At 52.7% G+C, this 25,665-nt stretch overlaps 3 protein-coding genes across 7 annotated transcripts in view; all 3 read right to left on the reverse strand.

The window, feature by feature from the left end:
• Positions 1 to 98: 98 nt before the first annotated feature.
• ST6GALNAC4 (ST6 N-acetylgalactosaminide alpha-2,6-sialyltransferase 4) lies at positions 99 to 4,205 on the reverse strand. Of its 3 annotated transcripts, none has more exons than XM_053962188.1 (7): positions 2,903 to 4,205; positions 2,211 to 2,287; positions 1,774 to 1,944; positions 1,211 to 1,623; positions 972 to 1,079; positions 705 to 890; positions 99 to 539 (listed from the first exon to the last, which is right to left on the reverse strand). In XM_053962188.1, the coding sequence occupies exons 2-7, from the start codon at positions 2,220 to 2,222 to the stop codon at positions 494 to 496; spliced, it is 936 nt and encodes a 311-aa protein (XP_053818163.1). In that variant the 5' UTR covers positions 2,223 to 2,287; positions 2,903 to 4,205; the 3' UTR covers positions 99 to 493. The 3 variants fall into 3 exon arrangements, with proteins under 3 accessions (XP_053818163.1, XP_053818161.1, XP_053818162.1); XM_053962186.1 differs by having other exon boundaries at positions 972 to 1,100; XM_053962187.1 differs by lacking the exon at positions 2,903 to 4,205 and adding an exon at positions 2,545 to 2,609 and having other exon boundaries at positions 972 to 1,100.
• An 86-nt stretch (positions 4,206 to 4,291) lies between these two features.
• Positions 4,292 to 6,729, reverse strand: DPM2 (dolichyl-phosphate mannosyltransferase subunit 2, regulatory). The gene is made up of 4 exons (XM_053962193.1): positions 6,662 to 6,729; positions 6,173 to 6,262; positions 4,974 to 5,076; positions 4,292 to 4,685 (listed from the first exon to the last, which is right to left on the reverse strand). Exons 1-4 carry the CDS (start codon positions 6,662 to 6,664, stop codon positions 4,627 to 4,629), a joined length of 255 nt encoding a protein of 84 aa, XP_053818168.1. The 5' UTR covers positions 6,665 to 6,729; the 3' UTR covers positions 4,292 to 4,626.
• A 1,770-nt stretch (positions 6,730 to 8,499) lies between these two features.
• EEIG1 (estrogen-induced osteoclastogenesis regulator 1) overlaps positions 8,500 to 25,665 on the reverse strand; it is a 37,053-nt gene continuing 19,887 nt past the window's right edge. For all 3 annotated transcript variants that reach the window (XM_053962291.1, XM_053962292.1, XM_053962290.1), the window contains exons 3-12: positions 24,899 to 25,019; positions 24,534 to 24,563; positions 20,865 to 20,981; positions 20,344 to 20,390; positions 17,690 to 17,841; positions 16,453 to 16,557; positions 16,008 to 16,197; positions 15,698 to 15,819; positions 14,542 to 14,611; positions 8,500 to 13,656 (exon numbers count right to left, since the gene is read on the reverse strand). In XM_053962291.1, the coding sequence (XP_053818266.1) occupies positions 13,611 to 13,656; positions 14,542 to 14,611; positions 15,698 to 15,819; positions 16,008 to 16,197; positions 16,453 to 16,557; positions 17,690 to 17,841; positions 20,344 to 20,390; positions 20,865 to 20,981; positions 24,534 to 24,563; positions 24,899 to 25,019 (1,000 nt within the window). In that variant the 3' untranslated portion in view covers positions 8,500 to 13,610. The remainder of the gene's footprint in view (positions 13,657 to 14,541; positions 14,612 to 15,697; positions 15,820 to 16,007; positions 16,198 to 16,452; positions 16,558 to 17,689; positions 17,842 to 20,343; positions 20,391 to 20,864; positions 20,982 to 24,533; positions 24,564 to 24,898; positions 25,020 to 25,665) is intronic.

Genomic DNA, 25,665 nt, shown 5'->3' on the forward strand with positions numbered 1-25,665 from the left:
TCCCCCCTCCCTCACACCATGTCCTGTCCTGCAGCCACAAGGGGCACAGCAAGGGGGACAGCAAGGTGCACAGCAAAGGGCACAGCCAGGGGCACCACTGAATTAAAAACAATTTTAATGGCCACGTTTGCTTTGGTCTGAATCCAAGGACACTTGTGACAAGGCAACTCATAGCCCCAGGGCTTCCCAGCTGAGGGGATGCAGGCACCAAGCAGCAGAAGGCAGAGCCTGGATCCAGCTGCCTGCACCCCACACCCAGCACTGTCCAGAGGGCACAAGTAGGGCAAGGACCACAGTAGAGCTTTGTCCCTGTGAGAGGCACCAGTTTGTGGCCCTGGCGGGGCTGAGCATTTCTGCCCCATGTCCTGCTGGAGTCCAGCAGCATGTCTAATCCTGCATTAAATATTCCTCCTAGTAGAGAGAGCAGAAAACCAGGTCTCCCTGGGTCCATCCAGGCAGGCGTTTGGAGCTGCTGGGACTGCATGGGTCCAGCTCATGCCCCCCATGTACCAACAGGGGGTTCCCAGTCCATCCACCAGCTGGGGAAACAGACACTGCTGCTGCAGAGTTGGAGACTCCCTGCTCCAGGGCTTGGCAAAAGGTGTCCAACCATGCCACTGGCAGAGCTGAGACATGTTGCTGCAGGATGGAAGCTGCCCTGCCGCCGAGGTTCCTGCCGCCTCACCCCATGGCTGGCGCCCTACCTGCCTGCCCAGGATGGGTGGTTGAAGACAATGTTCCTCCTCTTGGCCCAGCGGGAGAAGATGGCTTTCTCGGTGATGAAGCGGTGCCCGGCACGGCGAGCTTGCTCGTGCATCAGGTACATCTTGCACTCGTCCAGCCGGCCCTTCTCAAAGTAGTGGTACGGCACGCTGGAGTGGTTCTTTTCCCTGGCAGGAGGGGAGGGGGTGAAGTGTGAGACCTGGGGGGACACCGGACCACCCCACACCTGCCCAGCCACCCCCCCACACCTGCAGTAGCTGTCGCTGACCATGCCAAAGACAAAGATCTGCTCGCACAGCTCCATGGCCAGGATCATGGTGAACCAGCCCGTGCTCAGGAAGGAGCCAGATTTCATCCTGCAAAGCATCGTGGTCACACTGGAGTGGGTGTCACTGTGCTGCTGGCCCACCCACACTATGGGTGCTCGTTGAGGGGACAGGTGGTACGTGAGGGGGACCCGATGGGTCTTCTCTGGAGCCAGCAGTACCTGTTCTTCCCTGTCTCGTTCTGGAAGACGTCGTCACAGTATGTCATTTTCTCCTCGGTCAGGGTATAGATCTGCAGCTGGGGGTACTTCTCTGTCACCTTGACCAGTGCCTGGTAGGTTGAGCCCATCTTCTCCCTGCTCATCTTTTTTGCTGGCCCCCAGATGAAGTAAAGGGTCTCTTGGGACTGCTGGAAGAAGTAGGGCTGGTTCCCCAGCAGCAGCGGAACGCTGGTGTGTGAGACCACCCGGATAGTGCTGCGTGCCCCCACGTCCTGCTCATAGCCGGTGGTGGGGGCATGGTTCATGCGCAGGACACACTCCTGCCCGTCGATGGCCTGTCCCAGCTGTGAGCCCAGCATCTGCCCCGAGCTGGAGACGATGGCGCAGCGGCGGCACAGCGCTCGCTCCAGCGGCTGTGGGGAGACACACCGTCAGCTCCTCCTTCCCTCCCGCAGCAGCTGGATACACCTCAGCCCCTGCCGGCCCTTCCCAAAGGACAGGAAAACTGAGGCACAGGTGGGCCGAGCCATCCCACCGGCCCCACCGGCCCCATCCCCACGCACCTTCCCGTCGGGAACGCGGCTGTAGCCCTGGAAGCTGCGGACGCTGGATGCGGTGGGGCTGTCCCGCAGCCCCGGGGCCGAGCAGCAGGGCTGCACGCGGGCGTGGTAGCACAGCAGGATGTACAGCACCGCCGCCACCGCCGCGCACACCAGCGTTAGGAAGAGCCGGACCTAGAAGCAGAGCGGGGGAGTTCTGCGGGCCTGTCCACGCGCACCGGCCCCGCGCCGGATGCCGGTGGCCCCGTGGCCACGAGGGAGTTGCCCCTCGGAGGGTGTTGAGGTGTGTTGGGGGGAGTGGTGCGGGGTGCCGGGCCCGGCTCACTCCCTGCAGCGGCGATGCCCGCACGCCCTACGGGCTCCGTGCCGCCCGCGGGCACCGGCAGCAGCCGGGCTCAGCCCCCTCCGGCCCCTCGCCCCCTGCCCCAGCGGGTACTCACCAGCGTCTTCATCCTCGGGGGGCTGGCGAATCGCCGGGCGGGGTCCGGGGGTCACCGGGAGGGTGGGGGCTCGCACCCTGCAATCGGAGCGGGCTCAGCGGCGGCACCCGGGGTGAGGTCGCCCGGCGGGATCGCCCCGGTCGCCCAACGCCTCGTGCCGGGACTTCCCCGAGGCCATTACCGGGGATCCCCCCACGCACTCTCATTCCCCTTCCCCGGGGTCCCCCACATGTGCAGTTCAGTTCCCCCCGTGCCTCCGCGGGTGCCGCCCCGCCGGGCAGGGGTCGGGGCCGGGGTGTCTCCCCCGCGCGGAGCCCCCGGTTCTCCCACTCACCGAGCCGGGAGCCACCGGCGGGTCCTGCATCCCGCCCGGAGTGGGGCTGGCGGGCCGCGGCGGGGCGGAGCCGAGCGGGCACTGCCGGAACCGGCACCGGGACCGCCCCCGGCCGCCCCGCCCCGCCCCGCGACCCCGCTTCTCCGGGGACGCGCCCGCCCGCGCCCGTGGGCTCGTGCCCGGCGCACCGGGACCGACCCCGGCGCCCACCTCGTGTGTCCCGACACCGATGCCCGCCTCTCTCCCTACCGCGTGCCACGGTAGCGACCCCACGCTCCTTCCCCCTCTTGCCCTGCCCTCTCAGGCTCCCCTCCCGCTCGGGGCTCCGGCAGCCTCCCTGTCCCCTGTGCTCTCTCACCTCCGTGCACCACCAGCTCCCGATGAGCCCAGGGACACCACGAGGATCCGGAATGGCTCAGGAGAGAGAGAGCAGGGCAGGTGACACCCTGGTACCCCAGACCCCATCCAATGGCCCCGGGGGGCCGCCCATCACCTGCAGCCCCTCCTGCCAGGGTCAAGCCACAGAGCACCCATGGGAAGTGTCCCCAGAGCGAGCTGCCCGCTGGCCCGGGGGGACATTGGATTTCTCCCACTGGAGCTAAAGAAATGTGAGATGTAACCTTGAAACCAATCCCCCACACTGTCCTGAACAGGCCTGAAACCAGAGGGAGGAAATGACAGGGACACCACTGGGCTCCTGCATAGGAAGCAAGGCTGGAGGGGGCGGTCACACCGGCAGCTGCTCAGTCACCACTGAATTCTTCCACCCCTTGCTTCCTTCTGCCCCAGCCCAAAAACACCCTTCTAGGGTGGGCTGAGCCCCGGCCAGCAGGTGAGCAGCAGGGCAGGGCAGCAGGGGCTTTGACAGCTCAGCATGGCCTGGCAGCCTCTGCAAGAGCTGGAAACAAACCTCCAGCCAGAGCCTCACCTCTGGACCCTCTGCTGGCTCCTGCAGCCAGGCTCAGCTGTGGCCCTCGGGGTGTCCTCAAGCCACCAGCATCACCCCTAGGCAGGATGGGAGACTGTGGGACATGCTGTTGGCAGGAAATTCACAGTACATGCATGAAGGGTTAGAGTGCCCCAAATCTGCCCTCCCCAGGCAGGCTACAGCAGCCCCAAGCATGGCAGAGCCAGCACGAAGTTTGGCCAGGTTGTCTCTGGCGCTTCCCTGCCTGACCTCACCAGCAGGACCTTTTCAGCAGGATGTCATGCACTGCCAGGGCCGTGCAGCTGAACCCACCCTGGCAGGCTTGTGGCACCCCTTGGCATGGGCAGAGGACAGGGAGCGAGACCTTACAGACCTTTATTGAGGGTGATCCTGTTTGCCGTGGTCCAGGGGAGCTGCCAGGGCAGCAGCTGCTGCCAGAAGAGGAAACCCCCCGGGGGAAGGACACTGCCACCACAGCTGCCTGCTCAGCCCCAGCCTGGCTGGCACATGGAGCCTTGTCCAGGGCAGGAATCCAGCCAGGACTGAGAGCTGTGATGGGAACCACACCCAACACTTCCCTGGGATCCAGGACATCTTCTCACCATCCCCTCAGCTGGGTGGGACACAGGGGGCAGCACAGGGGAGTCCCTGCTCCCTCTGCATACCCAGCCTCATGGGAGTCCCTCTTCAGAAGGGCAAGAGCCCCCAGCACTGTGATTAGCCTTTCCAGAAGCAAATGGAGAAGGCAAACCTGTCCTTTGCAAGCCCAAAGACTCACTTCTCTCCTTTCAGACTAGAATCAAAAAAAAACCCACAAACTGTAGGTAAACTTTTAAATAAAATTCCCAGAAGGAACAAACTACTGGGCCGAGCCAGAGCTGAGGGGAAGGAGTGCCCAGAGTGGGCAGGGCAGCCCCAGCTGGGGAGCAGGTCCCTCAGCAGGGGCTCTGGTCCCTCACTTGATGAGCCTTGGATGAATCCTGCTTTTCTTTGGTCAGTGAATTGTAAACTACAGGTTTAGTCTCTGCAGGAGGGAACGTGGGAGCAGCTCAGTGCTGGGCACCTTGGAGATGTCTGCCTGGAGCTGCAGGAAAAGTCTTTTCCTGGCTATGATGCTGCAGCGTGGGCACATCCTCATCTCCTCAGCTGGGCCTTCAGTCTGTTTTCTTGGCACGTTTCCTGCTCTTCCACATGACAAACATTATAAAAACACCTGCCAAGAGACAGAGAACCAATTCAGGTAGGAAACTTTTAATTCCAGGCACTTCTACAACACCTGGCAATGAGAAACAGAATCTCAGCAGAGAGAGCAAGAAAATTCTGCTGTCCAGAGGCTCAAACAGCCAAAAATCACACACAAACACAGCCCCAAGTCCCTGTGCCAGGCTAAGCTGCAACAGGAACCACAGAGAGTGTAACGAGTGTCACACATTAGCTAAACCCCTAGCAACCCTCTTCCTTCTTCCTAATTTAGAAGTTTCTAATTAGAAATAACTCTCACCTATAAATAGCAGCAGCAGGAGCCCGGCTGCCACAGGGATGATAACTGCATATTCCCGAGGCAGGAAATACTGGTGGATCCCATGGTCGCTGTCGATGAAGGGCTGCAGGGACACAGAGGGGCGTCAGCAGGTGGGCACAACACCTCGAGTGCAGCCTCGAGGTTTTGGGAGAAACACGGAAATACCTGGTGTGAGATGGCTAAAAAAGGGTGCCCAGAGCTGCAGGTGGCTCGGCCACAGAGACCAGGAGTGGGTGGGCAGTGAAGGGTTTGGCGCTCAGGGGACAGTGAGGGGTGGCCATGGGGCTGGCACAGGGTCCCACAGCCCCGGGGGTTCGGGGTGGGCAGAGCTGCTGGTGCAGAACACAGCAAATCCCTCTGTCTCTCTGCCCTGCAGAAGGGAGCAGCTGACGCCGGCCCTGCTCCGTGGCTATCCCAGCAGATCCCTCTGCAGAGGCCAGTGGAAGGCTCTGGACACTAGGGAGCACTGTTGGGAGGATTCCCAACAGCAGCCAGTGCTCCTGCAGCTCTGGGAATGCCGGGAGCACAGACTGGGAAGGGGCAGCAGAGTGAGCAAATGCAAGAGGGGAATTCAAACCCCTAGAGTCGGAAGGGAAGCTGTGGGAATTCAGACATTATCCCAAGGCTGAACCTGGCCTCTCACACCTGGAAAGCTCGTGGGGAGAAGGTTCTTTCCAGGGAGAAAATCACTAATGACCTCAGCTGATGTGTCCCCAGAAATGGGCAGCCTCACAATCACTTTCCCAGAGCCCTGCATTCCCTAAACTCTTGTTCTCCCTTGCAGATTTGTTAAGATTTGTCTCTTTCTGTGTTTCCCTCTGTCATCTCCCACCAGAACCAGGAATCTGGGGGATGCAAATGTGGACATTGATGACTACACCTCCATCAGGGCCAGGCTTCAGCTCTTCCCAATGGCTCACCCAGCCCTGGTTGGGTCAGCCCATCTTGGAACAGCAGGTGGGCACCACGATCAATGTTTGGTCCTGCCCAGGCAAGGCCAGGAACACCCAGATGGGATAAGGACAGTGCCAGCACAGAGAGGAAGATCTGCCCTGAAATTTTTAACCCAGAAGTCAAGAGTCCTTCGGGCACACAGACACATCATGGCCTGAACAAAGGCTGGGGAAACACCTGAGTATGGAGTGACGGGGATTATATTGGCCAGAGGAACCCCGTACCAGTACGATGATCCAGAGCGTGTAGTAAACAAAGAGGACGAGGCTGAAGGCGACCAAGCCAAACCCAACCAGCTGGTCCGTCGCTGTGGCCTGCAAAGGAGAGACAGAGCGGGAGAGAGCTTGAGCTCGAGCCGGAGCGGCTCAAGGCACCTGCTCCTGCCTACGTGACCGCGCTGCCGGGACGGGAAAACCGGGGCAGGGGCACCGCGTGGATGAGACTGCGGCGGGACGATGCACCGCGGGCGGCCGGGCCGTGCCGCAGGAAGCTCCCCGGGCCGGGTCACGCACCACATCCCAAGGGCCGCTCCCGGGAGGCGGCCGGGCCCAGTCTCTCCGCAGAGGCGGCAGTCAGGGAGCCTCGCGAGGGCTCCGGGCCGCGATTCCGCCCGAGCCCCCCGTGCCACCGAGCAGGGACCGACCGACTGACCGACCGGCCCTCCCCTCCCTCCCCCGCGGCGGCGCCGCGCTCCGGGCTGGGCCCGCACTCACCATGGCGCCCCGGCCTCCGCCCCGCCGGCCCCGCCCTTCCGGCGCGGCCGCCAATCAGCGCGCGGCCCGCCAACCCCGCCCCGGGAGCGGCCAATCGGCGGGGGCGGGCGGGGCGCGCGAGGCCCCGCCCCGAGCTCCGTCACCTCCCGGAGCCGCGAAACGGCCGGAGAGAGCGGCGGGAACGGGAACGGAACGGGAACGGAACGGGAACGGAACGGGAACGGAACGGGCACGGAGAGAGAGCGGCGGGAACGGGAACGGAACGGGAACGGAACGGGCACGGAGAGAGAGCGGCGGGAACGGGAACGGAACGGGCACGGAGAGAGAGCGGCGGGAACGGGGCACGGAGAGAGAGCGGCGGGAACGGGAACGGAACGGGCACGGAGAGAGAGCGGCGGGAACGGGAACGGAACGGGAACGGAACGGGAACGGAACGGGCACGGAGAGAGAGCGGCGGGAACGGGAACGGAACGGGGCACGGAGAGAGAGCGGCGGGAACGGGAACGGAACGGGAACGGAACGGGCACGGAGAGAGAGCGGCGGGAACGGAATGGGGCACGGAGAGAGCGGCGGGAACGGGAACGGAACGGGGCACGGAGAGAGAGCGGCGGGAACGGGAACGGAACGGGAACGGAACGGGCACGGAGAGAGAGCGGCGGGAACGGGAACAGAACGGGGCACGGAGAGAGAGCGGCGGGAACGGGAACGGAACGGGGCACGGAGAGAGAGCGGCGGGAACGGGAACGGGACACGGCGAGAGCGGCGGGAACGGGACACGGAGAGAGAGCGGCGGGAACGGGCACGGAGAGAGAGCGGCGGGAACGGGGCACGGAGAGAGAGCGGCGGGAACGGGGCACGGAGAGAGAGCGGTGGGAACGGGCTGGGCCGGGGCGGAGAGGATGGTCCGGTGCGGGCCGGGCACGGGGGAGCAGCGCTCCTGCCCTCCTTATCTCACCGCTGGGCTGCGGTCCTCGTCACCGCTCGGCGCTCCTGCTGCTCCAGAGCCATTGCCGTTCCCTGCGAACGGGGTTCTCTGGTTGATCTACCACACGTGCCCGGGAACCTCTGGTAGCGATGGATCCCGACACCAGCTCCAGCCCCCGGGACACTGACATCCCACACCCCAGCCGTTCCTCCAAACACATCTGGGGGCAGTGGGAGAAAAGGAACAAGCCAGACCAAACAGCCAAGGCACAGACACAAAAGACAGAATCATAGAATCGTCTGCCTCCCCTTCCTGAAACAAGGGAAAAGGGAAGAGCACGCTTGGGACTCAAAGGTGCACTGAGCTTTGTGTGGCCAAGGCTCTGGGAAGGTGGAAAAGGCAAAAGCTGCTTCCTCCCAGGGCTCCTGTTCCCCTCGAGCCCTGTCAGCCATCAGTGATGAGTGTCTGGGCACTGAATTTGGCACACTCTCCATTAAGGGGGTGGTGAGCCTGTGCTGGCCGAGGGGCTACTCAGGCATGAGCATTGAGGATCCAGAGATATTTATTCCTTGGAGCCCTGCTGGGCTGTGGGCCCAATGCCCCAGTGAGCCTGGTGAGGTAGGCCCAGCAGGAGAGGCAGTTTAGGCAGAGCCTAGGCTGGGACAGATGGGACAGAACACAGGACACTGCTGGTGGCTCAGGCAGGTGTCCCCTTTTCCCTGGATTGCTGCTTCCACAGGACTGGTGCTGTGCTGCCAGCTGCCCTCTCCATCTCCAGGGAAGGGCTGGCAGGGATCTCTGCTCCCAGCTGCCAGAGCAATCCGAGAAAGCAAAGCCAAAGTATTCTAGGCCCAAGCATGCCCTTCTCACCCTACAGCATTTAAAACAAGAAACAGAGCAAGAAGAGTCAGTGTGAAGTACCAAAAAACCTTTATTTTTCCCCCAAACCATAACAACATTTGACATTATACTGATTTCCTCATATATTTGTTATTTCTCTACATTAGGAACCAGATACAGAAAATACAAACACGATCTGTTGAATCAAAGACGGCACAGCATTCCGTTAGAAAAAGAAACAAAAAAACTAGAGGAGCAAGATAGAAATGGTGAAAAATAGTCATTCCCTCCAGCCCAAACTTTCCAAGAATCATCATCAAAATAGAGCAGTGGAAGTAGCTTCTCTTTCTAAACACACTTCTGCTTTAAGACAAAAGTTAGATTTATCTTTAGATTTTCAAAGTAAAAAAATGTTAAACTATCTTTCAAGCAATTTTGGAAGTTTGCATAGACCCATTCCCTTTCCAAAAATATCAGCCATCTCTCTATAGAATCTGATACAAATCGAGTGCGCCTCAGCCAAAGGTCACCAAGCTCAATTCACTTTCAAGAAAATAAAAGATGATCTCCCCTTCCCCTCCCTCCCCCCACAAAAATATGGGCTCTACCGTTATTCCACGTGTTTGAGGCAAGTTACCAGGCTCAGCCGCATCCCTCGCTCAGAGCTTCACCCCAATTCCTTTTCATTTCCCATTCATTTCCCGGGTTTCCACGCCGCTGCCTCCCGGCGGGGCAGAGGCGCTCTGGAGGCAGCGGGATGGGAGGGCGCAGGGAGGGGGCTGATGGACACAGCTCTCGGGAGGGGAGTGGGGGGAGTTTTGCATTCATCCATCCATCCCTCCCCGCAGCGAGGAAGTGGCTTTTCAAGGACAAACACCTGCGACCAGGCAGAGTTTGTAGGAACTTGTCCCTGGGGACTGGCCTTGTCCAAAGGGCTCGGTCACCAGAGCAAGAACTCAGCTAGAGACCAGGTGGGGCAGCAGGGAGGGGCAGGAGGGGTGGAGGGGGGTCTGCAGCCCCCGGGTAAGGCAGCGAGGAGGGGAGGGGGAGCCCCTCGCCAGGAGGGGTTTAACTGTGGTGCTCTAGCGTACCTGGAGTGAGGTTTTCCCAGAGGTTCCTGGCAGCAGTGCAGAGACCAGCTGCACTGCCACCTGCTTAAAAAGAAACAGCAACGACAAAATAAATAAAAAAGTCAACCCCTCCTATTTAGATGAGAATGAAATACTATTTCTTCAGGCCTCCACCTGGTTTGGAACCCTCTAAAAACTGAAGCAAACATTTAAAAGGGCTTGTTAACCTTTCTGCAGGGGGCAAAGTGATGTGGCAATGAGGTGGGGAGAAATCACATGCCTGCTGCCTGTCACTCCAAGGGTCAGAACAGGCCCCCATTTAAAGTGCTGACCATACAAAAGATGATGATGAGGGAGCAACATCCTTCTCCTCCCTTTTCCCATCACAATTTCCAACTGAAATCCATTGCCTTCACCAATGACTAAGCCTATTCTTCTGGACACTCAGTTTTATATTGGTTTTAAAAAAAGAAAAGAAGTTAGTAAAAAAGTTACACTGAATTTCCTAACGCTTTGCAATGTGCTTCCACCAACTAAAGGTCTAGAAACCAGGAGCAGAGCCCACATGTTTTGCCTGATCCCAAGACTGAAGCAGAGAGCCAGCTCTGCTCTCCAGGGCCAGCCAGGCGTGAGCAGCCCTGCTCGTCAGCATCAGAGACCCAGGGGATGCAGAGTCTTGCCAATAAGGTCCTTTCACTTGTTTAAGCCACCTCTGAATCCCCTGAGAAGGGGAACAATGTGGGGAAGAACATTCCCCCCTAAGCCCCCCTGAAATAAAATATCAATGAAACAATAATGCAGTCAAAAAAACACCAGCCTGCTGGGTTTGTATAAAAAAAAATTCCATAAACTTCACAACAAAAAAGAAAAACCCGAAGGAAACTAGCCAGCGGTTTGGGTCTGGAAACTGATTCACTTCTTAAATGTTCAAAGTCCAACAAGGAACAGGCAGCAACGATGCCACAAGGAAAAAAGTGCTCGTGAGCTGCAGCTTCCTGAGGCAGCAGGGAGTGTGCAGGACCAGTGACCCCACAGCCACCACCTCGGGTCCCCACAGCTGCCTAGGGACTGCTGGGCACTGCTTGTGCTGGATGCACAGGAGGAGCTCTGCACGGGATCTACAAATAGGAACAGACTGCTCCTGCCTCCCTCCACGTCTGATCCAGGTCCCCGAGCTGTGCTGCACAAGGTTGGATAACTAAGACTACTTACTCACTCAAAACCAGGGGCAAGAGAGCTAAAAAGCCATACAAAGACCAGAATCTGTGGAGGTACTAACGTGGAGGCAAGGAAGAAATACCCTATGAGACACAGTTATCAGAAATGCAAGCAGTGATGTGCCAAGCCACTGGAAGAGAAGCCAAAGACTTGCCCAGGTTGGCCACAGTGATGTGCTGGAGCAGATTAAGCCTCTGCCAGCCTGGGAAGAAGAGACCAGTGCTCTCAAAGCTCAACTGCTTCTCATCTTGCTTTGCTGGGAAGATATTCCTCCCTCTGTCCCACTGATTTCGTGACATGCCGAGCTGCCAGTGCCTCAGAGCAGCCAGCTCTTGCCAACAGAGGCCAGAAGAAGGCCCTGGGATCCCAACTGCTCTGACAGTGACTGCCATTGTTTCTCATGGGAACAGAAGCAAAGCAGCAAATGAGCTGGGTTATAGCCCCTTTCCTGGCTTATGCTTGCTCCTTTCAAGTCCTGGTTGGATCTGATTTCCCGAGGGCCTTTGTTGGCCCCTGGGGAGCAGCCAGACCCTCGGCTCTGCAGGGCCATCCACAGAGAGGGCAGAACAGCCACTGCTGTCCGAGCCTCCTTCTGCCCTCACCCTGACCTGAGCAGACGGTCAGGCCAGGCCTGGCTTTCTGGCACTGCCCCAGGGAGAGAGAAAGACAAGCAGTTCTCTCCTTCCTGCAGACACGTGGCACCCCAGGAACAGGGCAGGATGCTCAGCAGCCTGCAAGTGAGTGCCAAACTTACCCAGGCTGAATGAAGACGAGATCACCATTAAAAAACCTAGCAAGTGTGAAAGAGCTTTTGTTCTAGACAGTCTCAAAAAATCCAACACTTTTTCCCTACATTAAACCAAACCAAGGTGTTGTCTGTATCCCCTTTTTACCCTAATTCAAATTTAATTCCCTTTGAAGGGAAAGGGTGGAAAAGATGCATATCCTATACGTGGTCTGTCCAAACACAGAAAGAAACCTCTTGACTCAAAGAGAGAAACCATCAAAACAGAGTAAGCAACTGTATAGTTTTACCACACTGCTGAGCACCCTCCCCATGCAGCATCCTTAGCTACAAGGGTAAAAAAAAAAAAGCTGAATCAAGGCCCTTTCATTCCTTGTTTCTCATTCTGCCAGATTCCCTTTTCCAGTAGCTCATCTGCATGCATTCTGGCCAAAGAGACCACAGTTAATGCCTTTTTTTTTTTCTCCTTTAAAAGAGGCTTTACAATAACTAAGAATTTGAACAACGTGATCGGTTACAAGTCTTTCCTTGCTGAACAGAATGAGTGTGTGCCTGTACACACACACACAGGTGCCAGAGGGGAGCCAGGTCCTGGAGTGTGGAGCTGCTCCGAGGGCACGGCTGCTGAGTGCTACCACAGAACACTGGCAAAAGAGGAATGGGCACTACACAGAAATAGCTTATCAGCTGAGGGGCTCTGTACAGGGAGGGCTGCAAGCACAGCCTGCTGCTGGCTCACAGCCAGGAGCTGCCCAGATCCTCGCTGGCAATTCGGCTGCCAGGAGAAATCTCCAAGTGGGAGCTGAAAGGGACCGACATCTCTGCCACACACTGCAAGGAAAAGTGTCAAACAACTGCAGAAACCAAACCCAAAGAAGAGCAATTGAAAGATCAACCAGAGAACAGTTTGAAGCCTTGTCAGAAGAGCTCACTCACCACAGAGCAGGTCAGAACAGCTGCTGTGGCTAATGCAGCAGCAAACACCCGTTCTACCCTTGAAGGCAGAGACAGTAGCTTCTCCCCAGCCCCAGAAGGAACCAGCACAAGCACAGATCTCTGCTGACAAGACAAAAAAGCCCAAGCAACACCAAATCCCTTACTAGCCCAGGCCAAGAGAGGCAATTGACATCACCACCACAATAGAGAGACCATTGCAGTCAACTGCATCCAGCTCTGGCCCAGGAAAGGGCTGTCAGATGAGATTTTCACAGTCCAAGAAGGGCAGTTCCCTTCCTGAGCCAATGAAACAAGAAAAAAAAAAAAAAAAAAAGAAAGAGGCTTTGTATTCCAAGCTCCAACAGGACTATTTGCTGAATCAGTCCAGCAAACACAGATTATACTCCTGGAATAGTGAGTAGAAGCCTCCTCCAGGTAAAATCTATAACCTCTAAAGTGCTCCTGCTCATGCTAGTTGATGAACACCCCCTTCCATGCCCAGCAGTGGAAGGGCTGCTGCAGTCAGTGGTGTGATGAGCACTCACGTTTAACCGTTCACCAACTCCCAGCTGGATTGCGGTAGAGTTTTCTGAAATGCACTTTTGGGAAGTATTTCCTATGAGAAGATGTTGTTTGGGGATGTGAGGATAGGAAGGTGAAGTGTACACCACAGCATACCTTGTTCAGTAAAACCATTGCCTTGGGAGGTGATGTTCCCTTGCAGAGTCAGTGGAATAAAGCATCCTGCAAGTGGCCATGTCACCATGTCCCCAACAAGCAGCTCTGGGTTTGGTTAGAATGGTTTCCCCCACCCCCAGTGGTCTGAAGAGTTCACAGTGGTATAACCCAATGTTTTGGGGAGACAGAATCTGAGAAGTCCCCTGCTGCAAGTGAATGGGTGGAATGAGGGATGCAGATGAGCAACATCCTCTGGGACTAGCCCAAGGATAAGTCCCACAGACACCTTGTGTCTGAGCAGGAACAGGGGGAAGGCATGCACTGGAACGACCAGGAAACAGAGAAGGACAATGCCAATGCAGGGAAAGTGCATGTTCTGGAGTGGTCTCGGAGTAGTTCTGCAGTGCAAACATACGAGGAGGGGCGTGGAGAAATCCCTTCTGGAATGCTGCATGAAGAGAGGTAAAGGTTGGCATCCATGTGGCAGCGGACTGGGTAGGGGGCCTGTGTCCAGCAGCTCTACCCTGTTCTTCACATTTAGTGGGATTCAATCACCACTGGCTCGTAAACTCCAGATGAAACCCTGGGGAGGCAGAGGGGGAGAGGGGCTGGTTATTTTTCACAGTCATTTTAGCAACCAAGCTCTGATTCAGAGCTCTCCACTCTCAAACATCTTCTAAGCCCGCTCAGAGCACTGCCAGTGACGAGTCAGCCTTGCGGGAAGTCAGTCCTTGGAATACCGAGGGGACAAAGAGGTGGCAAGTCACCAACAGAGCACTGGAGAGAGCTGGGTGTGACACACGAGCCCTTCTACAGGACACAACAAAGGGGGAGCATCCTATCTAGAACAAAGCCAGCGTGCAGAGCTTTGCTGTGCTCCCAGCTTCGTTACCAACTTGACACATCTTTGCATTACCATTACTGCTCCTTTTAATTCAACTGAAAAGATGCAGCAAAGCCTCAAACGCAACTGGCCAAGAGCTGTACTAAGAGCTATAATGGCAAGAAAAAGTTTTATTGCTTCAGAAGGTTTTCATGAGAACAAGCCCTCGATGATTATGGAAGAGGCAGGGAGAAGCGACAGTAAGAGGCAGGGAATAGGGACAATAAGCTCCGCTCTGCTGCAGTTTTGCTGCAGGCCAGCAGGAGGCAAAGCTCCCTCCTTCAGGAACAAACGGGAACCAGCCTCTACCATTTTGTCCTTTCACTCCTCACTTCTGTTCCTCGATCTAGCAACCAGGATCCCATTATCCCTCTGAGCTCCTGCTGAGAACGGCATTCATACTCTAGTGCAACTGCAGCCTGTCACCAAAGGGATCCCAGGGCTGTTAATGTGGGAATAAAGCCACCATATGTGGCACATGATGTTTAGAAATCTCTCCTGTAGCAAAAAGTGAAAGTTTTCTAGGTACAGAGCCCACTAATCTCTCTGGAGCCCCTCTGTCTGCCAGCCTTTTGGGAAACCTACCTGTTTCCCAGCTGAATACCGCTCAGCGTGGTTGTTCCGTCTCTGCTCACAAACAACCTCAGGTTACTGTCTGCAGATAGAAAAGACAGACATCAAAATCCAGAACTACTGAGGCTGCCAGGAACTCCCCTCCCAGACACACAATCAGCATAGAACAAGTGTGTCTCAGCAGATGCACATCCACACTTTCTGCTGGTGTTCCCACAGTCATCGAGCCCCTGGGAACTCCTTTCCTTGCTCCAAAGGGGAGCCTCCACAACATGCAGCTTTGGAAGAATAAAGGCAGAGATATTAATTCAGTCATACTCCTCCAGCTGCCTCTTTTAAGGCAATTCCATTGATGCAAGTTCATGGTCAGCTTATACACATCTGAACAGATAAGATGTGTGGCCTCTGCTTTGGTAGAGTCACTGGAGGAGAGACTCAGGCTGTTCTGCTGGTGAGAGGCAGCTGTATCCAGTCTAGTTCTAACCCACACTGAGTGAGGTATAACTCCCCACGGGGTAAGAGTGCTGCCATGTGCAACAATTTAAGGTGACTAATGGTAAATTAATGAAGCACAGATAACAAGCTAGGCTCAAGTTTAAAACTTCACAGAAAACCTCAGATAAAAAAAAATCAGATTAAAGGTTGATTTCTATGCTAAACTGGAAAATGAAACTGAAAACAAAAGCAGTTACATATGACTGCAATGGAGAAAACCCCTTCTTAAGCTCTCCAACAGACCTGATCACCAGCACACAGTAACCCATGTTTCTGTAGAGATGTGCTGCTTCCCCTCCAGTTGTGCTCTCCTCTTTTGATAAATACCCTTGGCCTGACCCTGGACGAAGGCCACTAGAGCAGTGCAGACAGCTGATGCAACTGATCTCCACTGTGCTGAGAATCAGTATTTTTCCTCTCTCTCCCTGCATGTTTGAGCTACTATTCAACCTCTGCTGTCATGTGTGCAGCAGCAGCAAGTGCTATCTCTAAATACATGTGCAGCTCACAAATCCACGTGGTTTATAAACCACAGAAACACCCAGCAAGCACTGAAAGCAAATAGCTGTCAAAAGGATAAGGGAGCCCACGGCAGATCAGATCTCACTGTAAACTCTTGGCAGCCTTGCAAAAGGAACAACCCAGACATCCCCTCTGAGGCTTCTCCACTCACCTTCAGTATTGCTGACATCTGTGAAGTCCTGACTCTGCATTATTTTCTCCACTATATCATCAGCATCGATCCTGGTGTCATCCACTCGGGTTGGGTGACTCTCCATTGAATCCTTTTTTCTCCTGGCAAGAGGAAATCCAGGAAAAACTTACTCAGCTTTTCAAGACACAGACTTCTACATACTGTCCTGCTTTTCTTGGCCACAGTCTCCTCCTCAGTGGCCACAATCTGATCCACTGCTGCCTGAAGACAAAGGAGCAGGTTCTGTCTCTCCTTCCCAGAGAAAGGTCTTTGCTCCACTGTTACTCACCGGGAGGGTCTGTCCAGCAGGAGGGGCGGTCTGGGGGGCCGAGGTGGCTTCTCCAGTTTGTGTTCCCTCTCCCCCTCAGGATACTCCACGGTCATGCTGAGCCCCCCGGAGGTGCTGCTGCTGGTGGACGTGTTGCGGCGGTGGGTCAGGTCGGACATGCTGGAGGAGCGGGAGTGCTCCGTGCTGTAACCTGCCAACACACAGGGTCACAAACCTCAGCTGCTGCTGCTCCCACTCCTGGCAGCACAGGTAACGGGCAGGGAGCTTCACAGCAGCACTTCTGCTCCTGCACACAGAGGTTTAAACATCTATGAGCTCATCTGCAGAGACTGAACAGGAGGCTGGTATTACAGAGCAGGGTGAGAGGGATGGCTGAAAATCACTCTCACAGGGGCTTGTTGCAAGAAGGAAAAGGGATGGCACAGCTGTGTGGATCAGTGGTTACCAGAGATCTTGGACTGCTGGCTGGCATAGCTTGAGTTCCGCGAGTGCCCTGAGTGGAAAACTTCCTCTGGGCTGGACAGGTTCTGATCCGACTCTTCTGGGACACCTGCCAAGGAAAAGAGGACACTGCTTACACCATAACCAAGCCAGCACATGGTGCACTGATCAGCTGGGAGTGAACACTGATCTTGGAATGACAGATCAAGGAAAGGGCAGTCTACTAGCCAGACCCTGCTGTACAGGCTAGCACAGGGCTTAGAAACACTCAGGGAGTAGGGAAGACCACAGTGAGCTCTATCAAGTTTATCACTATTTCTATTCAGCACATGAATTTATAAACATCTCTGGGGGCTTGTAGCATCTAGAAGGACAAGTAGTGTCTGAAACTATCCACAGTTAAAAGCATCAAGCTAAGACCAAGTAAGCATCAGATGGCCACTGGCAGTAAAGTATTTCAGCCTCTGTATGGGTGCTTCTGTTACCACCTTTCCCTTTCTATTACTTGGGAGAGAGCCTGTACCACTTAAATAATCTCTGAACTTGATACCGACCCTTCAGCATAACCCCTGCTCCTTTGCTAGTCCTGCTTGTCTCTCTGGATAAGCAGGAAGCTTATCCAGAAGTGCACAAATGTAACACATTAGCCAGCTTTTTAAGAACACCACTTGCACCACGTGCTCTGTCAACTGAGGGGATGAGACTCAAGTGCTATTTTGGTGCGGTGTATCTGCCTGCACATTTGGAATGTGCTGGGAAGGAAAAAAACTGATGTGAAAATGCAGTGCCCTTGAAAACAGGCTCATACAGAAGCCAAAGAACTGCATCAGCAGCTGGAACAAGGCCACTAGACCTTAAACCAACCTCTAAAACCTTCAGAGGAACTTTTCTAGAAGATAAGTCTGAGCAACAGAACAGCTGAGTGCAGAACAATGGTAAGTGTCATTCAACACAGTGCAAGGCAGGGATGAGTGCAGTGCATGAATTATTAAATCCCCAGCAAAAAGAACAAATTGCTTTATCTCCACTAACAGAAATATGCATGTGGCAAATATTTAACCTTCCTCTCCCTGCTTAAATGGCTTGGTTATTCTCAATATTCTGAATGAGCAATGGGGTTGAGGATGGGTGTGGGAAAACACGAAAAACTGAAGAGTTTCTGTGCTTGCAACTGCTGGGAAAAACAAAGGAGTGTCCAGGCACAGCCACACATTGCATGGCTCCAGGGTGGGCATTCAGACCTGAGCTGAGAATGGCAGTTCTTGGCTTGGCCTGGCGCAGGGAGCCAATTGTGGAGGAGCTGCTGCTGCTGGTGGTTCCCTCGCCCTTGCAGGTCAGCTGCAGAGTAGAGTCCTGCCCCGGGATGGTGATGGATTTGGCGGTGGAAGGAGGCCTGGAATCAGAAGGGAAGGAGGTTACAGACTGCCAGGCAGGGAGCAGGCATCATTCTGTCCATCCCACCCTTCTCAGCAGGGGGAAGCTGGCAGCCTTCTGACCAGCAGCTCAAATGGGATGTTGGGCTTTGTTTTCATACATTCAAGACTGGCATCTTCCCTATCTTGGATTGCATTACAAGAAAAATTAAGTTTTTGAGGTAAATTAAGGCAAAAAGGGGTCATTCATTCATTTATACAGGACAGCAGGCTCAGAACTTGCACTGTCTTCCAGGACACCATCCAGAACTGCCCTTTCACCCCCAACATGTGTCCACTGGCCAGCTGGCTTCACAAACAGGAACCAGTTTGCTGCTGTCCCACTCTCAAGTCCAGCTTCCTTTCTCTTACACCTCTTTTATAAATGAAACCTTTTATCCCAGCAACCTTGTCCCCTATGAGACCACTTTTACAGCAATCAAATAACCTTTCCCTTTTTTAACTGACTATTAAATTCTCTTTCAGTGAAACTAAAGTGTTTTTCCAGCTGTCAGAATTATTTTTCTGGTTATTCTGTGAGCATGCAACATCCCTTTGTAAATGCTGACTGCAGGGCAGAGCTGTGAGTGCCTGGAGCCCCCTCCCTTCCTCCAGAAGTTCTTTTGGGTGGAAGCCACAGCATGTGCAGCGTGGCAAAGTGAATATTCCTGTTGGAGCCCTAACCCCTCCGTAGCCTGAAGTCTGAACTGGAACTAAAGGATCATATTATGGATTTTAAGTGAGGAGTGAGAAACAAAATCTTTGGTCTCACTCAGAGCTCTGAGGGAAGATGTTACATGAGAGGGGATCTCTGCAGTATTTTGGAAGACAGAATATTTAATGTGGGCAGCTGAATGGCTATAAAGCTTTCAGGAAACTCACAGCATGCCTTCACCAAAAAAAACCCTCCCTAATCACCTTATCAGTGATTTGCATGCACCCAGGTGCTTTGGGGACTTCACTTCACAGGTTTTTAAGGCTTTTACAACCTTAAGCAAGCAAAGTGCTCCTGCAGCAGCTGTGGGAGCAGCCCTTTGGTCTGTCAGCTCAGCTGCTCTGCCCCTTCCAACAACCCAGCAGGAGAAGGTTCATGGAGTGCTGCAAAAAAAATCAGTGCTTGGAAGTGATTTCCCAGCACAGCTTAATTCCTGCCTAACCCTCTAATGAGTGTCATTTACCAGAAGCTCTACTGATCAAGGACTATTCCACATGCAAAGTTTCTATTTTTAGATATTTGCACATCATCAACATAAAAGGGAAAAGTGGGAATGACTGCAAAAATCCTTCAAGAAAATTAGGTTTGACTTTCAGACTGAACCTACGTACATTAAATGGATATTTATATCCTATTCTGTGTAATTTTCAGGCATTCTAACAGTGGGACTTGCTTCCATTGCAAAGGAGCAACAGGTATTTTTGTCAGACATTATTACCAGACATCCTAGTACCCTAGATTTAAAACATCTGTTACTGCTATAAAGTTATGGTTTAAGATACTCAAAACTTCTTTATTACACTTTCTCCTGAAGCAGAAATTCTTCAGAATCAGATGACACTGATATTGTGTTGAAAAGTGTCAGAAAATACTGCAGCACTACGAAAAGCCACTCACAAAACAAACCTACCAAAAATTATGCAGCATTTTTAGCAAGAATTTGAGCTAATTTATACACTCCAAGCTAGCTCCTAAAATTAGACCTTTAGCCCAGAATAAAACTGCTACAAGAGTTGGCCTCAAGGTAAAGCTTTCTTCTCTCATAGTGTTGGGAGGCAACATGAAATATTCCTTTGGGCACATGGCAGCCCTGCTGTGTAGTCACACACCTTCCAGCACACCACAGCAGGGCTGGGACTGTGATGCTGCACTGTGGTGTGAGGGAAGATGTGGCCAGGATATCTGTTGATTCACCAACAATTCTTGAAGCAGCAAAACTGCTCCCCAGCCTAAGTGTACTTATTTTTTCCTATCATTATGCATTAAAAAACCCCCCACATTACTGCCATTTCTCTACTAATTAATGCAAGTTGTGAGCCCTGTAGAAAAAAAAAATTAAAATGATTCAGCCTTGAAGTATTTTTGTTGCTGTTTCAATCTGAGATCTTTATCCCCCATGGTATGTGCTGAAGCGTGTCCACTTCCAAGACTGTTTTCTTTATTGACCTTTCTCCTCTTGGAGGTCAGTGAAACCAAGCCCAGAGCCATGAGAAATTCTATCCTTCATGCAAAACATGAAGTTTGTAATCAAAATCTACTGGTTTCTAAAACCTAAATTGCACCAGCAGGGAAAATACTGTGCACAGCAATAATCAAAGCTGGGAAAGCCAGAGCAGAGAACAAAACCAATGAATAGCACAGGCTGGCTGTACTTTTCTGGTTGATTCAACCAGTTTTACTGTAGAGTTCCCAATATCAAGTGCATCTTTTCCCCTCCCTTCAGCAATTTTAGTGTCTGCCCAGAATGGGGTACAGCCCAGGAACTCACGTTTTGAAGCAGGGGTCCCCAGAGAGCAGGGACATTCCAATTGTGACCTGGAGAGGGGACACAAGGCACATCATTAACCATGCTGCACTGAGCTCCTCACTTCACAACAGCCAGGAGCTCAAGGGATAGGGGTAAAGATCAGCCAGATCTAGCTCCTTTCCCAAGGAAATCAGCTTCAGGGATTTAGCAAAGTATTTCCCTCCCTGCCCCAAATCCCTGGCATCAGTAACTCCAAGTGGCAGTGGCTCAGCAGGACACCAGCTGGGCCAGGCTGACAATGTCTTGTAACATTTTCCCTTCCTCCTGCTCCCATTTTTTTTTTGTCAAGGGTCACTGCTTGGCCAAATCAATGCCAAATTATCAAAGGGCAACTCTGATAATGGGAAGCTTCCCAAGTCAGTCTAGCAGCACAAAAGTAAATCCTGACTCTGTACATAACAGGACCATCTCCCAGGCCTGGATCTGTGATCTCCCCAAAGCCCTCAGTAGGATTTCTACTGTGTAAGTTCCAGCTGTTGTACCTTTAGGATGGAGTTGTCCTGTCGGGTATTCTTAGTATCATATCCTTCCAGCAAGCAGCAACGGACAGTGGATCCGGAGCCTGCAAATTCTGCCAGGTTTAGATCAGCAAAGCCCAGCTGTAGCCAAGAAAACAATGGAGGGGAAGGTGAGAGAACAGACATTACTCCATAAAGGGATACACAGTGTCACACAGATCAAAGGGACAGAACACATCTGTGAGCACGGACAGAAACAGGAGCCAGGACACAGAGTGGTGGCTGTGAAGATTCCCTGTTCTTGAGGATGGACAGGGTCACAGTCCTAATCCCAAGCTAGATGGACACTTGGAGGCCTTCAGGAAGTCAGGCCCATGTGGAGGAAAGGTGCACAGTAGTGGTGGTGGCCAGGACAGTGTTAACCAGCTTGCAGCCACTGCATAACCAAGGACATGGAAGGCACTAGGTCAACAATGTGGAAAAAACAGAATTACACATACACAAACATAATAAGGCACTCTTTGTATCGGGCCATCCCAGAATGCAGTGGAGCATGTGAACCAGGAGATGAAAGGATATTGTTACAGGGGAAAGTGACACCATCCTGAAAAAAACAACAGACTATGAGCACGGGCAGCTGGAGGCCCAGAGCCATGTGGCACTGCCTGTGCCTCACCCCTCAGAGGCAGCTGCTGGGCTGGGCAGCTCCTCCTCAACACTGCTAAGGTTTAACTAGCAAGAGGTTGGTTTGACAGGCAGAAGGGAAGAGAAATATTTGGAGAGATTTAGTTGTGAGCTCTCTAAACCTTCTGTAACAAATGGGAAGCAAACAGAGGTGGTGACAAAGCTGAAGATCACACGCATTTTCAAAAAGGGCACCGATCCCTCCAGAGTAAATACACACACAATGAAGAGCACCTTTGTTTTCCTGCCCTAATCCCTGGAGTATTAACACAGCGTTTTAAAGGAAAAGTTACAGCTTCTTTTATGCACAGCTTTAGGAACAGAAGGCAGTTGTGTCCCATCTCTTCTGATCAGGAGGACGTGCTGTACTCTGTATGTAGCCAAAGCACCGAGGCGTGGAGCATCTGCGTCACAGCAAGAGCAGGGCAGCTCCCAGGGGAACAGGGAACACAGGTGGAGCAGCAGCAGGTCATTCTGTGCTCTGCAGCACATCCCTTCTGCCCTGCTGCAGACAGCTGGATGACACAACTGAACGGAGAGCCCCAACAGTAGCACCATCCCATGGAATTGTGGTGCCCCTGTCAGCTGAGGAAGCTGATAGAGAGTCCCAGCACAAAACAGTCACTGCCAGAGGAACCCAGGCTCCCACTGTTCCAAGACAAGAATCACAGTCTGCTCAAGATATATGATTGAGGGGGAAACAGCAGCAAGATTAATATTGCCACTTCCTTCATCCCATTCTCAAAGGGGAACTTCTGATGGCAAATGAAAAAACAAGTGGGATAGAGAGGGAACCTTTTATCAGCAAACAAAAAAAAAAAAAAAAAAAAAAAGGAAAAAAATAACCTTTCTCCCTCTCTTCTTACTTCTTAAGAATTCCTTTAAGGCAAGTGTTTCTTCAGCCCTTGCTGCAGAAATTTCTCTGTCTCTTCTAGCCAAGGGCTATGCTGTTTGCTAATTATTCACCGATAAGGAAAAAAAACAGTGAATTTTTATCTCTTAAGAGATAAGCAGGACAGAGGAAAGCCACAGAGGGAGATGCAATCCATCACTGTGACAAAGACACAGCACCACCACACCAGGAGAACAGCATGGCACAGGGGTGGCCCACACCCAGATGCCCCTTCCTCCAGCACAGCACTAAATTCTGAGAGGAGATCAACACTGGAGCCCAGAGTGTGGGAGAACCCTCCAGCAACCCACACGGTGTGCTGAGGTCAGAAGCTCTTTCAGGAAGCAGACTCCCAGTATATAGAGGAAAGATCCCTTAACAAAAGGATGTTTTCAGATATACCCTTTCAGAATAGTTTCCTCAGTTTTCCAGCCAGCTGATGGTGTTTCTTCCAGCTCAGGGAAAGAGTTTCTGCTTTATCAGTCCTTCCTGTTGCCTTCCGCTCTGTCACCCCTGACACCGAGGTGACATTCACGTCAAACCCGAAGGTGTGCAAGGCACTGGAAACTCTGCCTGGAGCACAAACAGCCCCATCACCCTCAGTCCCTGCTAATGGGGACCAGGTACAGAGGGCATTCACAAGTTTCATTTTCCTCTCCATCTGCTGCCATGACTGGAGAAGTTCTCAGCTGAATAGGATAGTTTAGAAAGGTGGGGACTCATGGTGTAGAATGGAAAAATAGCTGCATGTGCATGCACCACAGATGTCTGCTAGAAACATTAGGAAGCCCAGATCAGTTCTGTCATGAGAATCTGCTTGGAACAAGCCTAGTTCACAGGGCAAGACTGCAATCTGGTGTGACATCTCTCATTTCTGAGCTGCTTCAGATCATCTTCTCAGAGAACACATCTGCCTTTTTCACAGGAGACCAAGCAAGATACCAGCCCAAGACATGACAAATACTTGAGATTTGGTCTCCAGTTCTGAGCTGGAGGAAGTCAGTCTCTTTTAAATACCACTAAACACAACTGAAGACTGAGCAAAAAGGAAGTAGGTTAGAACATGACCTGAATAAGGTCTCCAGGTTAACTCTACCATAAAAACGTGCCTTCAGGCTTCCTTTAATTCTGCCTTCCTAAATCCTGCAGAAAGCTTGAGGATGGACTTTGCAGGAGGCAAAGGCTGATGCATTTGCTATGTCTCTTCCTCCAGCTATGCTGCTCTCCCTGGACATGCAGCTCTGCAGAATGAATAACCTTCCCACAGTGTGAATCTACTGAAAGAGAAACTGATGGCCCTAGAGACTATGTCCTAATTAGCAACAAAAAAGGAACAATGCCACACTGCCATCTCCCACCCAGCACAGCAGAACACAGGAGCTAGTGCAGTAGATCCTTCACAGCCAGTTGCCTCCATGGCCTCAGAAAGGGTATTGATGAGAAGGAATTCTTACATGGCTGTGTGTGACCACAGCATCTGTTTATTAGAAACCAGCAGCAGTGACTCATTTTCAAACAAACATCATTTCGGGCACTGTGTGAGCTCAGCTTCTAAGCCAACATTGTCTCTTGATCCAGCACAAGGAGGAGAAGGGGGTGGCCCATTGTCTGTCCCGCAGCACAGGCAAGAAAAATTGAGGAAAAGAAACCAAGACTAAGATCCCTGCTGATCCGTTTGGCTTTTGCCTCAGTGTCTCCTGTGCTCTGGCAGGCAGTGATTTCTGCTGTAGGCTCCTGCCTGCTCTGCTAAGGCAGTGAGGTGCCTGCCCCAGCTGGCTGCCATGCTCTGGAGAACAGAACTGGAGTCTGTTTCTTAATTAGAGACATGCTGCCAGAAGCCAGAGAGTTCACATCTGACTCAGAACTTCCCCAAAGTTTGAGGACATGCAGATCATCTCTCCAACCCCCATCTCAAATCCATATCCAGTGCAATCTGGATCCTGTCCCAGCAAGTCGAGTTTTTTGGGAAATCTCTTAACTCAGACTTAAACTAAGAACTAATGAATATCTCTCCAGATTGGTCCATGCAGCAGCCACTGGTTTCTAATGGGTGTAAAGCACTAGGAGGAGACAAGACCATCTCCACTCTGCTATATTTGCCATTTCTATGCTCTTACCTTTGAGTAGGTTTTTCCGCCCTTCAGCTCCTATATTGGGAAACAAAACAAAACAGGAAAAGCAGCTATTATATGTGATGGGGCAACAGGGGGAAAGTCATTACTCAGTCCTGGAATCTGCTCTCAGGATTCACAAGCCTCTCTCTCAAGGGTTACCACCACCTTGGTCACTCCCATCCTCCATCAAGGACTCTTCTTGGACAGAGAGGCTCCATTCCAGCATATCCTGTCCCAAACAATCTTTCCTTCCCACCACAGTCCACACAATTTTTCTTGCTGCCAAAAAGCAGCCAGTAACCAGCTGCCAGTACACTACAGTGTACTGCCAGTACACTACTTTGCCAGAAGCAAAGCTGGATGCTCACCTTACGGACAGACACTCGGCAGATGCAGGGGTCCAGGAGCCCTGTGGCAGGGTTGGCACTCATTTTACACACAAAGGTGAATTTCTTTTTCCAGCGGACACAGTTTTCCTGAACTTCCTCTCTGTGAGAATGGGGAAAAACAAAAGTCAAATAAAGGTACAAAGCCAAATCAGGACCAGCTATTAAGTATCTTTTTTAATGACTGGCATCCTAGCCCATAAAGATCCTCTGCAACAGCTTGGTTCACCTGAAACTGAACCACACAAAGGTGTTAAGTTAGCATCAAGCTTTTCCTAGTCAATACAGGTAAAATCCACCCAGGTTACAGAAAAACTAATCATCTCATCAGCAGAATTTGCCTTTAAAACTCTCACACGCTCTCTGACATTTCCTGCTCAGCCAGTTTAGCTCATTCACCGTCCGGCCTGCATGGAGCAAATCTCCATACCCAAACTGGGCTGAAGGATCACAAGCTTATCTCCCTCCAGCATGTCTGTTTGTACAGTCTCTGCACAGCAAACTGCTCTGTGTCCTGGATAGCCTGTCCTTCCCTGCTCCTCGGGCTGGGACTAAGCCAGTGAGGATGACCAGCTTGAAGGAGGACAAAAACACATGTGGAAATGCTCCTGGTGCAAGCAGACAGGGTCACACCAAGCAAACACTGCACTTCAAATCCTGCAGGGGTTCAGCCAGGGAAGAGGTGGTTTTGCTTGCACAGCTTCTGAGCAGACCATCCTGATCTCCAGAGTGAGTGGAGAAGCACATGG

Source organism: Vidua chalybeata, chromosome 21 (genome assembly GCF_026979565.1).
Source record: "Vidua chalybeata isolate OUT-0048 chromosome 21, bVidCha1 merged haplotype, whole genome shotgun sequence".
NCBI classification, from domain to species: domain Eukaryota; kingdom Metazoa; phylum Chordata; class Aves; order Passeriformes; family Viduidae; genus Vidua; species Vidua chalybeata.

Coding starts and splice junctions, on each gene's coding strand:
- DPM2 (XM_053962193.1), bottom strand. Junction 5,077..6,172: donor CGCTCTGGATCATCGTACTG/GTACGGGGTTCC, acceptor GTGTCCCTGCAG/CCCTTCATCGACAGCGACCA. Junction 4,686..4,973: donor CCTGCTGCTGCTATTTATAG/GTGAGAGTTATT, acceptor GTCTCTTGGCAG/GTGTTTTTATAATGTTTGTC.
- ST6GALNAC4 (XM_053962186.1), bottom strand. Junction 1,624..1,773: donor GCCGCGTTCCCGACGGGAAG/GTGCGTGGGGAT, acceptor GTCTCCCCACAG/CCGCTGGAGCGAGCGCTGTG. Junction 891..971: donor GTCAGCGACAGCTACTGCAG/GTGTGGGGGGGT, acceptor CCCTCCTGCCAG/GGAAAAGAACCACTCCAGCG.